Source organism: Pecten maximus, chromosome 17 (assembly GCF_902652985.1).
Source record: "Pecten maximus chromosome 17, xPecMax1.1, whole genome shotgun sequence".
NCBI classification, from domain to species: Eukaryota; Metazoa; Mollusca; class Bivalvia; order Pectinida; family Pectinidae; genus Pecten; species Pecten maximus.
In genome coordinates this window covers 7,814,734-7,831,909 of record NC_047031.1, presented here as the reverse complement: position 1 = coordinate 7,831,909, position 17,176 = coordinate 7,814,734, and the positions used below count along the sequence as shown (strand labels likewise).

Sequence of the window (17,176 nt, the reverse complement as noted above, 5' to 3'; positions counted from 1 at the left end):
AGATATGCAAAATATGAATAAATCCTAGATTTATACGGATACCCATAAAAATACTAGGACACGACTATATGTTTCCACATTTATGAATCTGTACTTTTGGTTAATCACACTGTTCTGTGTTCAAGTCCGATTTTGTTTTACTTCAGTGAAAACAAACTTTATTTTTGACTTTGTTCCATTATTTAAGAGAGTGACAAGTATGTTGATTTTAGCAGAGAATTCCGACCTCGGTGTTTGGAATTATAGTCGTATTTAAATTAAAAGTAACTGAGAGGTAAAAGGCCAATTGTATTTCATAGAAACAAAGATAACTGCGAATACAATAAATAAATAAATAAATAAACAAATAAAAAAAAATGAATGAATGAATGAATGAATGAATGAATGAATGAACAGATAAATAAATAAAATAAATAAATACATAAATAAATAAATAAATAAATAAGAATGTTCATGGAATGGCCCTTTTTGTCATGTACAGGTTACTCTTGTAATCATCTGATGTAAACCTTTCAAACGGGAAACGGGAATAGTGTTATTTTGAGGACATGTATTTTGATGAACATTTATGCATTATTGATTTACTGAATGTTTCGAAATATAGCTATGGAATGTATCATATTCTTATATTTTAATTAAATTTTATTTTGGAGAATTAATTAATAAATTCTTTAAGCAATTAATTTATTTCATATGTTTGTTAATAGTAGTACAATGACCCAACAAAATTTTCTTATCTACTTCTTGTCATCGGCATGTTACAGTTGCGGAGTTATCGTTCTTGTATTACACTCATTTTCCGTATATCTATGCTCCTTCTGGTCCAACAATTAGACAAAGCGTGTAGATGTACCGGAAGTACTGGCAGAGGGATGCTGGAAACTTTACTTTGTTATGTTGGTAGGCCTCTTTGAAGTTAAAGAATTATCGAGGTGTTTGGTAAGACCAATATTTCGTTTTAAAAATCTTATTCATTGTTGTGCAGGATTTAAATCGAAGGTGCATCAAGTCGGTCGTACGCCTCATCAGCTTCTCGAGTTATCATCTTGTCAGGGTGTGCGAGCTGTGTTGTACTCAACCTACAGCCAAGCGCCTTTCGCGTTATTGCTTATAAGACAGTGAATTTTGATACTTAAATACCAGAATTGAGCTCTTCCATAGGCGTTTTCATGTCCGAAACAAGGACATATGTTAAGTGTATCGACCCACAGCTACCACCGAAAGCTTTTCTCTTGGTACTGTAGTTTGTAGAAGTTGGTGAAATTTGACACCCGTTCATGGGGATGTTGGTACGATTTCGTACAAGATACACGTACAGGAAACGACTGTTTGGAGCTCGAAGAAATTACCTCATCAGTTCTCCAGATATATGGAGATGATGACTGAAAGGCTAAAAGAAGATGTGTAAATGATGTAAAAGTGAAACTAGTTCCAGGACCAGGATTTTTTTCATGATTGATTCGAATTCACTCCTATTCTATTATAGATATTTATAATAAGTATTTGTTCTTGGTAAGTCAGAAGACTTATTATTGAATGTTGTAGTGCATGCCGAATTTGGTCGGGTGACTACCAATATTGGCTAGATATGTTAAACTGTGAAACAGCCTAACAGAAGACATTTTATCTGCTTCAGATATGGATATACATGTATATTTAAAAGATAGACTGGATACATTCTGGGGTAATCACAATAATGTATATAACAATAGAGCAACTGTAACACAACAGAAAAATGAAATATGATTTAATATATTACTGCAAATAACTGAGTCGGTGTAGATCGAGGAACATAATGTGTTCCTGTACCGAAAATCTACTACATATTGCACTAGATATTTATTTGATTTGTCTTAGAATTTGGGGATGAAAAGGGACTGCGTGTCTTTTCATTACCAGAATATTGAAAGTTTTTGAATAAAATTTCCTGAAAAATGTAATAACAAAATAGAGTTTCCCTATCAATTGTCTGCTGGGAATATGCTGTTTCAAACACAATGAGTCTTGTGAAATTAATTGATTATATATAGAGTACATCTGTTTACATTTCAGAGGTTCTTGGTTCAAGTCCTGGTGGGCAATGTAGAGATATAAATCTCCATCAACATTACGTAAAATTGCAAACTAATCATAAAAAAAAACTTTGTATTTTACAGATTTCCACCTGCCAGTCCCAATTACTATACTCTGACACCTCCTGTGGTTCACAGACTGGCACTACATGTATTACTACTGACATCCCATTTTGCAAGATGGATTCAGTTCTCAAATTGGTAGGTACTGAAAAATATTTGGTTTGTGAAAATGTAAAGTAATTAAAGAAATCGCTAATCAGGGAAACTTATCTATATTTTGGCTTATTTTAAGATTGTAAATCTGTCCAGTTATAACATTTAGTTTCACTTTTGAGTTAATTGCTGAAAATAAATAAGTTGCATGCACTTTATTATGACCCAGAATGAAACATTCCAACCCCAGGGTCTGAACCCCCATCCTGGAGTTTGATAAAAACTCACTCTACACTATACTGACAAACCTGAAGCTGGACAGGAGATGCATAGTTATAATTACATGACATTTAATTTAAATATTTAATTTTATTTAAGTGTTCATAGTTCAAACTCTTTAGTCAGTGTGTTATTTTTAGTGTTTGGAACTCCTCAAGTATTTATGTGTTATTTTTAGTGTTCGGAACTATCTTGTGTTAATATTTTTTTCATTTATTTTCAGTCTTCGGAACTGCTAGTATACGTATTTATCTGTTATTTTCAGTGTTAGGAACCCTGTAGTGTTAATGTTTTAATTTATTTTCAGTGTTCGGAACTCTCTAGTGTTTGTGTTTTATTTTCAGTGTTCGGAACTCTCTAATGCTGGAGAGGAGTATGTTCTCCTAACAGCAGGAAATGGAGGCAACCAAAAGCAGTTTGGTTCTGTCAAAGGGAGACAATTCCTACAGGCAAACCAAGACCTTGCTCAGCGATTCTTCAGTTACTGTTACAGTAAGAAGTCATACTGCTTAATAAGATATGGTCAACAGTTCGGTCCTTCCACTTGTGTTTCATGCACCTGTTTATTTAAGAATGTGGATAATTCTGATATTTTGCACTTAAAGGTTTTGATAATTTATGATACTTTCTTGAAAAGTCCTTGAATTTTTATCAAATCCAAAAAAATCTTTAATCTGGTATTAATCTTAAATTCAGTAAAAAATTGTCAATGACTTTCTGCTATGGTAATTACAAGTCACCTGACTTGTATATGAAGCCTTTAATTAACAAAACGTTAATTACTGTTATGAAACATGATGCCTGCTTATATAAAGTATCCATTTTTTTTTTTATTTGAAAATCTGTACTAGTAATGATGATGTCCCTCTTTAAGAGAGTTCCTTATGCATACCATATTAATCCAGTTATAAGCCGGTCCCTATCTACTGCAGTTTATTAGAAATATAAACAAATACAATTTCACTGTCCTGGACAGCGATTTTTGAGGCTGATATTTGAGGGCTGGACTCGTACTTTGTTTGTAGGACTCGCTCACATTGCGAGTACCCACTATATCTCCAAGTTCAGGGATTCTTCAGTGTTCTGGACTTGCCTGAATAATTCCTACAAAAACCTGCACCTGTTATAAACCCTTACTTTGAGACCGAGATTGCTGGATGTATTGGTCAACTTTGAGACCGAGATTGCTAGATGTATTGGTCAACTTTGAGACCGAGATTGCTGGATGTATTGGTCAACTTTGAGACCGAGATTGCTAGATGTATTGGTCAACTTTGAGTCCGAGATTGCTAGATGTATTGGTCAACTTTGAGACCGAGATTGCTAGATATATTGGTCAACTTTGAGACCGAGATTGCTAGATGTATTGGTCAACTTTGAGACCGAGATTGCTAGATGTATTGGTCAACTTTGAGACCGAGATTGCTAGATGTATTGGTCAACTTTGAGACCGAGATTGCTAGATGTATTGGTCAACTGGTTTATTGCTGTATCTAATACATCTTACATGCTGCTCCTGTATTTGTGATACTTTGATTTTTAAATTCTGTTTCAGATGCTGCAAGTTCCTCAATGTATATGGGAGGTCAGCCATACAGTCATGCCATGGAGGCTGTATCCATGGCAACCAACAGAAACTCCTCAGTCCACATAGGTCATTCTCAACAGACTGTAAGCGATAGCGCAGCCAGCACCATCGCGGGAGCTCTTCAGTCGTTAGCCACAGAATTCCACATGGGCAGGCCGCAAAATCCCGTCATGATGCAACTGGGTAATACTGGATTAGTCGGAGGCGACGGGACATCCGAGCTACGAGATGACATCACAGGATCGGGACGTTATGTCGACATATATGGGAAACGTTCCCTATGGTAGCCACCATGCAAATATGAACATCGGAAATATTAGCAATATCAATGATTCAAATATTTGTATTCAGGATACAAATACTCGTGGAAGTGACTATCTGATCAGATCTAATATTGGAAATTTCTCTGATCCAACGATGAATCGGGAAAGTTTGATTCCAAATTTGAATGAAGATAATGTTGCCAAATCTCAGCAGGATTTTACTGAAATTCAAAAGGAAAATGCAAAATTTGTTGGGAATGGAAACGAGAATCAGAACAAAAGTGCTAATTTTTCTGACAATCAAAATTTTGAGTCAGAATCCAAAACAGAAAAATCATTTGCAGATGATCCTAAAAACCAAATTATGGATCAGACCACGTCATCAACCGATCTGGAGCCATCCGCAGTAGTAAATGCTGGAAAAAACCTGGAAAACGACTCCGAAAAAGAAAGTGACTTGGCAGAAAAACTTCCAACAGAGAGGCAGTTTGATTCCTCCGATGACAGTAATTTCAGTATCGGATTTGAGACGGACTTCAATTTCCGGGATCAACAAAAAGATCTGAAATTGGTTATAAGTAATGTTGTATCCTGTCTCGAACGAGAACGGGACGCCGACATCAAAAAAGAAGGAAATGTGGATGAAAATGAAGAGATCAAACAAGAACCTGATTACAGGAAGAGGAAGTTTACGAAAAATAAAAAAGTGTTTAAAGAAACCCGTCAAACAAAAGCCAGAAAAGTGAAACCGACTTTAGAAGAAAAGGAAGATAGCGATGATTTGGAATTTGATGGCGAGCAGGCGAACAGTGACGATGGTGAATATGTTGTATCTGATGGAAATGATAGTGAGGCTACAATTGTGTCCGATGGAGAAATTAATGACGCTTCTTGTTTACGTGGAGCTGCAAAACGGAAAGCAGCATTTCAATGTCATCGCTGTGGTGTTTGTCGTAAAACATTTGCAAATTCTTCAAATTTACGTCGTCATGAAAAGTCGCACGGTGTCCAAGGTGATCAGAGAAGATGTACAAAATGCAACGAGTTTGTGCTCGTAAATGATATGAAACGGCATTTGAAATTAAAGCATGCGAATGATAATAAAAGACAAAAAGTCCACTGCAAAGAATGTGGAAAGATTTGTATGTCAAAATCGCAGTTACGTCAGCATGTTTCTAAAGAACATATGGAAATGAAGTTCAACTGCGAGAAATGCGACAAAGTGTTCGTGTCGGAAGACGCGTACAAGAGTCATTTGGTGAAGCATCTACAGAAACACTTCTGTGTGGTCTGTCAACAAAATTTTTCGACGCGGGCCAGTCTGACCCAGCATACTGCAACGGAACATCCAAATCACACCCAGTTTGAAATTATGAAATGCAACGTCTGTGGCAGGCGCCGGGGACAGGAGCACAAGTGTCCCGGAAAGAAAGAGAAAGTCCATAGAGAATTTATCTGTCAGGTCTGCAACAAACAATTCTCACGGATACAGAACCTCAATCTTCATCGCCGAATCCACAGCGACAATCGGACTAAACTGAAATGTGAGCTGTGTGAGAAATTATTTTCTGATCGATGTAGTTTGAAAAAACACATTCGGTATGTCCATAGTGCGGAAAGAAACTTCATCTGTGATGTTTGCGGAAAGTCATTCAAGCAAAACGATACTTTAAAAAACCATGTACGTATACATGCTGAAGAAAAAACAGATGAATTTAAATGTCATCTTTGTTCAAAGTTACTCTCCAGTAAATCGGCGTTAAACGTACATCAGAGATCTCACACGGGAGCGAAAGCCGTACATGTGTGAAATTTGTGGCATGTCTTTTCGGCAAGTGGCAAATATGCGAAAACACATGCTGATCCACACCACTGCAAAGGCGAACCAGTGTGACCTCTGTGGTAAGGAATACAAGTACCGCGACTCATGGAAAGCCCACATGCGGAGCCACGTTATCAAGGAAGGACTGCGTCGCGAGGTCATCAAAACCAAATACGGAAAAGTTTATAACTGCGAGTACTGCCAAAAACAGTTCTCTACGGCCTCGCAGTACAAAGTCCATCTCCGAACACACACGGACGAAAGGCCGTTCAAGTGTGACCTGTGCGAAAAAGCATTCAAGGAAAAAGGAAAATTAAGTCGTCATGTGAATCGCGTGCATGTTCATTCTCAAGTGTTGTCGCTTCATCCACATCAGAAGGTGTCGATGGACAGTCGTATAGTCGTACCGGTACCTAACGACCACGTCATGTATTACACTGGCGGTGTGGCTGGAGTTTAAACAGTGTTGTTTTAACCCTTGTACCCCTACTGACCATATTGGACTTCAAATGATGAATGAATGGCAGAGTCCACTAAAGTTTCTTGGGGTTGAAAGGGTTAAGATGATGCAATACCTATAATACTTGTCACAAGTCACAAAAATACAATTCTTCAAATGGCGCCAACTGCATAGAAGCATATTGAGATCAATATATTATATATATATAAACAGCTTCCTAAAAATAATTTCTTATTACACCAAAATGTCAGTAGGTCAACTACGAAATAGTTTCGGCAGACAGTATACAATCAAACATATATTCGCCTTAAATTTGAATTAAAAAGATCAAAAGTGAATCTTAAATTTTTAGCCCACCATCTGATGGCGGTTGGCTATTCAAATCACTCTTCATCCAGCATCCTTTTCTTTAACAGTTAACGTTAATTCTTGTTCTCAGAAATTTTTCTTCTTTGATATTTCTCAAATTTCACATGTAGGTTCACCTTGGTCCCTTGTTGTGTATGTTCCATTTTGAGACTGATCTGAAAACAAGATGGCCGTCAGGCAGCCATTTTTTTTGAATGTTGACAGTTAAAGTTTGTTATGGCTATTTCTCAGAAAGATCTAAATGGATCTTTCTCAAATTTCCCTGTTGGTCCTTAAGCTTGTGCATGTTTTATTTTGAGTTTATCATGGTTATTAATCTTATTTCATTTAGCGATATAGATTCTTGAGTCAAAGTGTGTTAACCCTACTCTCGTTGAGTTCTTGATGGATCTTTCTCAGTATGTGGTGATCTTGTTTAAATATTCAAATGATTGTAGTGGGACTGGACTGGGTCAATCATCGGTAGGTGACCAGGTAGCTCAAATGGTAGAGCATCCGGCTAGTGTTCCGAGGTCCCGGGTTCGAACCCTGGTCTGGCTGCTACATTTTTAGCCCACCATCATCAGATGGTGGGCTATTCAAATCGCCCTGCGTCCGTGGTCCGTCGTCCGTCCCTCCGTCCGTAAACAATTCTTGTTATCGCTATTTCTCAAAAAGTACTGAAGGGATCTTTCTCAAATTTCATATGTAGGTTCCCCTTGGTGCCTAGTTATGCATATTGCGTTTTGAGACCAATCGGAAAACAACATGGCCGACAGGCAGCCATCTTGAATTTTGACAATTGAAGTTTGTTATCGCTATTTCTGAGAAAGTACTGAAGGGATCTTTCTCAAATTTCATATGAAGGTTTTCCTTGGTGCCTAGTTATGCATATTGCATTTTGAGGCCAATCGGATAACAACATGGCCGACAGGCAGCCATCTTGGATTTTGACAATTGAAGTTTGTTATCGCTATTTCTGAGAAAGTACTGAAGGGATCTTTCTCAAATTTCATATGAAGGTTTCCCTTGGTGCCTAGTTATGCATATTGCATTTTGAGACCAATCGGATAACAACATGGCCGACAGGCAGCCATCTTGGATTTTGACAATTGAAGTTTGTTATTGCTATTTCTGAGAATGTACTGAAAGTATCTTTCTCAAATTTCATATGGAGGTTCCACTTGGTGCCTAGTTATGCATATTGCGTTTTGAGAATAATCCGAAAACAACATGGCCGACAGGCAGCCATCTTGGATTTTGACAATTGAAGTTTGTTATTGCTATTTCTGAGAATGTACTGAATTGATCTTTCTGAAATTTCATATGTAGGTTTCCCTTGGTGCCTAGTTATGCACATTGCGTTTTGAGACCAATCTGAAAACAACATGGCCGACAGGCAGCCATCTTGGATTTTGACAATTGAAGTTTGTTATCGCTATTTCTGAGAAAGTACTGAATGGATCTTTCTGAAATTTCATATGTAGGTTTCCCTTGGTGCCTAGTTATGTATATTGCGTTTTGAGACCAATCAGAAAACAACATGACCGACAGGCAGTCATCTTGGATTTTGACAATTGAAGTTTGTTATCACTATTTCTGAGAAAGAATTTAAGGGATCTTTCTCAAATTTCATATGTAAGTTTCCCTTGGTGCCTAGTTATGCATATTGCATTTTGAGACCAATCTGAAAATAACATGGCCGACAGGCAGCCATCTTGGATTTTGACAATTGAAGTTTGTTATCGCTATTTTTGAGAAAGTACTGAAGGGATCTTTCTCAAATTTCATATGGAGGTTCCCCTTGGTGCCTCGTTATGCTTATTGCATTTTGAGATCAATTGGAAAACAATATGGCCGACAGACCGCCATCTTGGATTTTGACAATTGAAGTTTGTTATCTCTATTTCTCAAAGTACTGAATGGATCTTTCTCAAATTTCATAAGTAGGTTCCCCTTGGTCCCTTGTATTGCATTTTTGGACCAGTCTGTCCTGAAAACAACCTGGCAAACAAACAGCCATTAACGTTAAATCTCAAATTTCTTATATAGCTAGGATTCCCTTGTTTGAAAAGTACTGGAGGGATGTCTCAATTTGCACAGATTAGTAAAATGAAGGGAAAAGTAGAGAAAAGATCAATCTGACATGGAACCTATGAAGATCATTCAATGGTGGGCGCCAAGATCCCTCTGGGATCTCTTGTCTTCTCTCCTGTTACAAAATTGGCGCCCAACTAAAATACCCATGGTGGTGGTATAAGGGTCTCGTGTATATTCGAGGGCGAAGACTTAGAAAAAAGGAGGGAGGTGTGTAGCGGGACTGGACTGGGGATGATCATCTGTGACCAGGTAGCTCAATTGGTAAAGCATCCGGCTTCGTAGGTCCCGGGTTCGAACCCCGGTCTAGCTGCTACATTTTCTCCTCTCCTGTTACAAAATTAAAAGAAAAAAGATCCAAGAAAGGTCATAATTACTCTTTTGTCAGCCATCGACGTACATCTTTAAGGTTGTTTGTAAATGCTAAATAGTGGTTGTGTTATACGTTTCAATGAAAGAGTTATTCAAGTGTGCTATATGCTATATATAGTATCATACGTATCAGCAATAAGCCGATGTCTTGAAATTATATAATAAGATTAAGCCTGCCAATATCTATATAGTATATATTTACATTTTGGTGGCAAAGCCACGATATAAACTTAGTAAAAAGATTTGCAGTCTATGTGACCATAATTGACACCCAAAACGTGACAACAATCCATGCCGCTCATGAATATATTCACCCACCGGAACTACTTGTAACTAACGTAAATCGTTTTGTTATGTTAATTAAAAAGTATCAAAAAGACATTTTATTCAATATTGTTACACAAATGATGAAAAGAATTGAACAGACTTTGTTTTTTTCGTATTATTTCAATGCACTTTTTTGTTTGCCAATCTGCACGTGACAAATGAATTTTGAAAAAATAGGCCGTTCTATTTGTCGAACCCCATTGACGAAATCGCTGAATATTGGTCGGTCCCTTGGGTCGTCGCTTAATACAGGTTTGACTGTATATGAATCTCACAGATGATTTTTTTGTGACAAAACTTATTTTAATTAAATTTACATAAAATAAGAATATATTGGTGCTAACCAAAGGTGGGTGATGTTATAATTCAGCTAAAGGATGTGAAACTACAAAACCTATGAAACATACCCAACTCACTCGAAACATAACTGTGAATGTATGTATATATATGTACCTGTGTGATTTGACAAACTCAAATTTTAGTGCAAAACCAAATGCAAACAGATAAGCGGAATGATGAATTTATGCATCACCACCAATAGTTTCCATGGGAACCGATGTATATAAACTAAAATTAGCGTGATCATAATGTAGCGTAATTTGTCCAGTGCAGAAAAGCGGAAAAATAAGATAACCTCTAAATAATGTAGGTCTTCAGTAAGTTAATTTTAATGACATCATGTGTAAGGTAATGTTTTCCACTGATGCAGTTAGAAATTTCTAGATCAGTAGAGCATTAATCTAGCAAAGCAGAGGCCCTAGGCCTCTGTTCGATCCCCAGTGCAAACATTAAAAAAATTATTATCCCTGCCGTTACATGAAAGAAATTTAGAGTTGTAAGAGGGAAAAAAATTACTGTTAAATAATGAAAATTCATGAGCAGTATAATTATGTAAATGACTACAGCAATTTTCTTATCAACACCGGTGAAACGGATTATACATGTTTCTACCACAATACCCTGTGTTATTCAACTCTCAGACCATCAGTTAATCATTACAGCTGTTGATTAACAATATGTTTATACCACATGTGGTATAAACTCTGTACGCATTTTGATTGGCTAATACGGTGAACTTTGACCCAAGCTGCAATTGTTATTGACTTCATCAATAATCTAATGACGTCACATCACCGGGTCCCGGACGTCACCGCGGTACACTTTATTTGCATACGCGAAATTATACTTGGCCACGTTTCCCTTTGATTCAAGCCGATATTATTGTGGTAGAAACAGGTCACACGACTTGTGGTTGTTGGATATGGAATTTATTTCACACTCGTAAGTTATTTTTTAAAAGTTGCAAAAAACACTCGCTAAAGCTCGTGTCTTTTGTAACTTTTAAAAAATAACTTACTCGTGTGAAATAAATTCCATATCCAACAACCACTCATGTAACCTCTATATATCTGTATGCAGTGTTACTTTCTCACTTTTTAAATTTGGCACAAAACTTTCCGTCCGTATGATCTGCTGAAATTGATATCGTGTACAGAAGGAAGTTAATTTTTTATAATTTTAAAACTTTCAACATGTTGTGCTTGTAGATTTGTATTTAAAACTAGATCGAGATCTGTTTCATTGGGTTTACAAGGTGATGCTGGCTTAATTGACCATTCTCCAGGTTTAATAAGCTCATAACTTATGAATTGTTTATTGTAATGAATAAATGAATTGATTTGCCTGAGTTTGAGTCCCATACTAATCTTTATTAAGCTCAGATCTCTCATTACCCAGGCCAGGTAGTAGGATTAATAATCAAGAGCCTATTGTCAATGGCAAACTTATTCGGAAATTAAAGAATGCACTTGAAATTTCATTGGGAAGTTCAGGTCACACAGTGGTAATACATGTATACACCTGTCTTTTACCTAGGTGGCCTGGGTTTGATTCCCCTATCAGACATGAAAAGGTATGGTATAGATAATGGATCACCTGCCTTTCACCTCACCAAAAGTTCAATCACTGCTGTTGAGTTCCAGGCCACTTTTTGTATTTAATAATGCAGAGTTATCTGCTCTTGTTAACAGGTATTCATTTTTATATTATTAGCTAGAATAAGAAAATTCCTGTTTTCTAACAAATCCATGACGTTACATTAGCACACAAACGATATAACGATCAGTACCTACTCACAAGAGAGATAACTCTGCTTTTTGAAAAGACATAATTGCATTTTTTTCTCCGAAGATTACTAAATACACTAGGATATACAGTATGGAGCGAGAGAGGAACTTACTGGAAATTTAGAGGAAGTGAAGGAGTGAAAGAAGGAAAAGGAAAGAAAGATGAGAGAGAGACAGAGAGAGAACTCATTTATTTGAATTTTATAATTAGAGAGAGAAAGAAGTAGAGAGATAAAGGTTAATGAGAGGTACTATTAACTGGAATTTGAGAGGGAGAGGAGGAGTGAAAGAAAGATGAGAAAGAGAAGAACCCATTTATTTGAATGTTATAGTTAGAGAAAGAAGTAGAGAAAAATAAAGGTAAGCGAGAGAGGAACTTATATTATTAACTGGAATTTTAGAGAAAAAGAATGAAAAAGGAAAGGTAGAGGATGTTGCAGATGTGTTGTTTACATGTTGCTGAACATGTATAATTGTGTCCACAAAACATCATAATTAGGGAGAAGTCTAATTAGTACAGAACTATGTTAATTATAGTCGAGTTAGTATAGACCATCTGTTGTTATATGTATATAATTGCTATTTATCCATTTTAAGTTGTGTGCCATATTTTCAATTATTTACATTTTATTTGTACCTACTATCATTTTTATCAAGCTTCATATTATATTGAAGGATTTGTCACATTTAGGTTTGATTGACAATCTTGGTCATTTTCTATGTAAATGTCAAAATTATTTGAAAATATTTCGTTTGCATATTGATATGTGTATCAGATAGTTTAAAAGAATTCTGGTGTGTGATGTAGCTTGTTTTAGCTGTGTATGTTTATATGTAAACCAATATATGCCATAAATATATATACATATACATATGTTTGTCGTACTGACAAGAGGTGCCAAATATTTTTTATAAGTCATATATACAGTGTTAATAAATAGTGCATGCATATTTTGCTATACTACTGTCACCATATACTGTATTGTACTATATTTATCCAACAATAAGCCATGTATGGTGATAAGCCCATGTCTGACAATAAGCCCATGCCTGGTGATAAGCCTGTGTCTGACAATAAGCCCATGCCTGGTGATAAGCCTGTGTCTGGCAATAAGCCCATGTCTGGTAATAAGCCCATGTCTGGTAATAAGCCCATGTCTGGTAATAAGCCCAATGTCTAAGTCCATGTCTGGCAATAAGTCACTGTCTGGCAATAAGCCTGTGTCTGGCAGTAAGCCCATGTCTGGTACCGTTGATGAGCCCATGTCTGGCAGTAAGCTCATGTCTGATTTTAAGCCCATGTCTGACAATAAGCTCATATATCTGGCAATAAGCCCATCTATGTTAATTTTAGTTCAGTAAAGCTGCTGTTAACTCCTTTTCCATTGTTCTTCAATAAGCCCGCCCTGACACAAAAATTTACATCTTGACCCCAGGGCTTATTTTACATCTTGACCTCAGGGCTTATTTTAGATTTAATACAGTACAGCCACTAAATATAGAGAAATAAAAGTATAGTTTACTTTACAAAGTGATTAAGTATATTTTTCTGGATGTTTTGATGTTTTTAGGAAGATTTGAACCATTTTGTATACATAATAAGTATTAATCTTTCACCTCTTTGGGGGTGAGACGGGAATCTCAGCCCGAGGTAGAAGATTAAGTTGCCAAACACGAGGCTTGCAGAGTGTTTGGCAGCTTAATTATCCTACTCCGAGGGTTGAGATTCCTGTCTCACTTCCATGGGGGTGAATGATTATTTTTCTCTTACCCTGTTTATTATGTATCTAATATTGATGTTACATCAATGAAAGGAAATGCTGACGTAACATGATTGAATTGTCAACGTGACATATCATTGTACTGTTGCCATGACGTCATGGTATTGTTGAAGTGACGAAATACAATTGTTACGAACGTGAAAAAAGCATGTGGTGTAGCTTGTCTTTTCTCTAGGGTGAGATAAGAAAATCTCACCCCGGTAAAACTGCAGATATCCCTGTCCAGGGTAAGAGAAAAGAAAATCTTGCATTGGTAAAATTGGGGATATCCCTGTCCAGAGTAAGAGAAAAGAAAATCTTGCATTGGTAAAACTGTGGATATCCCTGTCCAGGGTAAGAGAAACATATACAATGTATATAAACACACATTTAGACTCCCAAGATTACAGGTATTGTGTGTATCTGTACTTGTTACACTCAAATCTAAATGGGTTATCAAAGTTTATCACATTAATGGTGGATAAAATGTCGCAGAAAATGACACAAGAAAATGATATTACATGTAGAGACTCAATCATAGTTTGTTTAAAGCTTTAAGGGTGAAAATGACTTGAATAAGATGATTGTTAAGTGTGTAATGGTATGTCTACAGTATTGGAATCTCAATAAAATCAGGTCTAGGAACAACTGTAGTCTGTGTTTCTTTTGACCCTAATGGCAGTGGTAAGACAGGGCATCCAGTTGACCCTTGATTTTTAGTGATTTTAGAAGTCAAATCACTATTTCTTGGAAATCTGAAGTGTCAAAACATATATATTAAATAGACATGTTCCTTAACTCCCAACAGTCAATAACACACTCTCAAGAGTCTACTAGACTATTTGATGAATAGAGGTTTAGAGTGGGGAAAATGTGACCCAAGTTTCCTCTAACCCCAACATCAGAGGTTAGACTATCTGATAGATAGACATCTAGGTGGGAAAATGTGACCCAAGCTTCCTCTAACCCCAACACCAGACGTTAGACTTTCTGATGGATAGACATTGGAGAGAGAAAAATGTGACCCAAGTCTCCTCTAACCCCAACACCAGAGGTTAGACTATCGGATAGATAGACATCTAGTGTTGGACAAATGTGACCCAAGTTTCTTCTAACCCCAACACCAGAGGTTAGACTATCTGATGGATTGACATTGGAGAGAGAAAAATGTGACCCAAGTTTCTTCTAACCCCAACACCAGAGGTTAGACTATCTGATGGATAGACATCTAGGTGGGAAAATGTGACCCAAGTTCCTCTAACCCCAACACCAGAGGTTAGACTATCTGATGGATAGACATCTAGGTGGGAAAATGTGATCTGAGTTTCCTCTAACCCCAACACCAGACGTTAGACTATCTGATGGATAGAGGTGTAGGTGGGGAAATGTGACCCAAGTTTCCTCTAACTCTAACACCAGAGGTTAGACTATCTGATGGATAGACATCTAGTGTTGGACAAATGTGACCCAAGTCTCCTCTAACCCCAACACCAGAGGTTACACTATCTGATGGATAGACATCTAGGTGGGAAAATGTGACCCAAGTTTCCTCTAACCCCAACACCAGACGTTAGACTATCTGATGGATAGAGGTGTAGGTGGGAAAATGTGAGCCAGTGTTTCCTCTAACCACAACACCAGACGTTAGACTATCTGATGGATAGAGGTGTAGGTGGGGAAAATGTGACCCGAGTTTCCTCTAACCACAACACCAGACGTTAGACTATCTGATGGATAGAGGTGTAGGTGGGGAAAATGTGACCCGAGTTTCCTCTAACCACAACACCAGACGTTAGACTATCTGATGGATAGAGGTGTAGGTGGGAAAATGTGAGCCAGTGTTTCCTCTAACCACAACACCAGACTTGTAGGGTGGGATAAATGGAATTTATACTGCTGAAAAAATAACCTTGATTGTCTGGAACTTCAAAGAGCTTAAACTAACCGATGAAAAGTGTACCTATCAACAAACCAAAAGAAAAAGAAAAATGAAAGAATGATGTTGATATACATTAAGATTGAGTTACATGAATAAAATCCATGTCAGGGCCCATAACGCTGCTATAAAAAAAAATCATCAGGACTAAACGTTGGATTCTGATCACTGCTGGACTCGTAACGGGATGATGTGCATGAAACTCTCTGAAATTGGAGAATTTGTTACAGTGCTGTATGGGGCCGCGGTGGCCGAATGTTTAAGGTGTCCCGATACTTTATCACAAGCCCTTCACCTCTGGGTTGCGAGTTAGAAACCTACATGGGGCAGTTGCCAGGTACTGACCGTAGGCCGGTGGTTTTTCTCCGGTTACTCCGGCTTTCCTCCACCTCCAAAACCTGGCACGTCCTTAAATGGCCCTGGCTGTTAATTTATAATAGGACGTTAAACAAAATAAACCAAACCATAAATTAAACAGTGCCGTATTTGACAATACCCCGATACTGCGGACCAGGACAGGACACGGACATCAATCAAAGAATATCGATGTGCGAAATTATTTTGTAGAAATAAAGCCGATTGAGAAGCGAGAAGTGGAATTCGTATAATTCCTTCTCTTTCGAAGTTAGATATTTGCGAGATTGTGACCGACGAATTATGCTGAAATTTATCTGCATTATTTCTAGCATGTTTGTTTAGTCTTCATTTAAGAAGTCTCAGAATTTTCATTTTCATTCTTGACAGATTTAGGTACTTTTTATAACTTAACTCGTGAAAGCTAAATTTTGACTGTTGAAATTGATTTGTTATCGCAGAAAATTCGTTTTCATTCTTGACAGATTTTGGTAATTTTTATCACTTAACTCAGGAAACTTAAATTTTGACTGTTGAAATTGATTTGTTATCGCAGAATTTTCATTTTTGACATATTAAGGAACTTTTTAATCACTTAACTCAGGAAACTTAAATTTTGACTGTTGAAATTAATTTGTAATCGCTATTTCTCAGAAAGTTCTTCTTGTATCTTTCTCAAACTTTGTATGCCTTTTCTCCGGTACGTCTTCTCCATGACCTGAAATTCTGGATAACGATTTTTGAGAAATATCGGCAAACATTCTAATATTGTTAGCTGGTTTCACTTGGTCTTGTATTGTAATATTGAGTTTTAAAGCCATTTTGAGATTCTGATCATTAAGGTTTGTTATCGCTATTTCTCAGAAAGCTTTTATTTCTTTCTTGGATATCAAATGACTATAGAGAAAATGTGAAAGAAGGGATCAATCTTGCATGAACCAGTAAAGATAACTCAATATTAATGGATGCCATACTCCCTGTGGAAAATGTCTTCCCTCTCGTGTTAATATTCTATGACAAGATATATTTATATATGTTTGTATACCGTTTCTTTTGTGATCATTTCACCTGGAAAAGAATTCGTCAGCCTACAAGTCAGTATTCCCATCACTGCGCTATGTGCAGCATGTACATGTTTACGTTCATATCTTAGCGGTTATCACATTTTGGCGACCACGTCGCTGTAAACATTATGAAAAATAAATGAATAAATAAT

General features: G+C 36.9%; 2 protein-coding genes across 2 annotated transcripts; both read left to right on the top strand.

Moving 5' to 3' along the window:
- Positions 1 to 835: 835 nt before the first annotated feature.
- LOC117315089 (zinc finger protein 37 homolog) lies at positions 836 to 6,185 on the top strand. The gene is made up of 4 exons (XM_033869236.1): positions 836 to 939; positions 2,157 to 2,273; positions 2,852 to 2,999; positions 4,063 to 6,185. Exon 4 carries the CDS (start codon positions 4,324 to 4,326, stop codon positions 6,166 to 6,168), a length of 1,845 nt encoding a protein of 614 aa, XP_033725127.1. The 5' UTR covers positions 836 to 939; positions 2,157 to 2,273; positions 2,852 to 2,999; positions 4,063 to 4,323; the 3' UTR covers positions 6,169 to 6,185.
- Positions 6,170 to 6,792, top strand: LOC117315090 (zinc finger protein 235-like). Its single transcript, XM_033869237.1, has one exon. The coding sequence runs from the start codon at positions 6,179 to 6,181 to the stop codon at positions 6,638 to 6,640; it is 462 nt and encodes a 153-aa protein (XP_033725128.1). The 5' UTR covers positions 6,170 to 6,178; the 3' UTR covers positions 6,641 to 6,792.
- Positions 6,793 to 17,176: the final 10,384 nt, after the last annotated feature.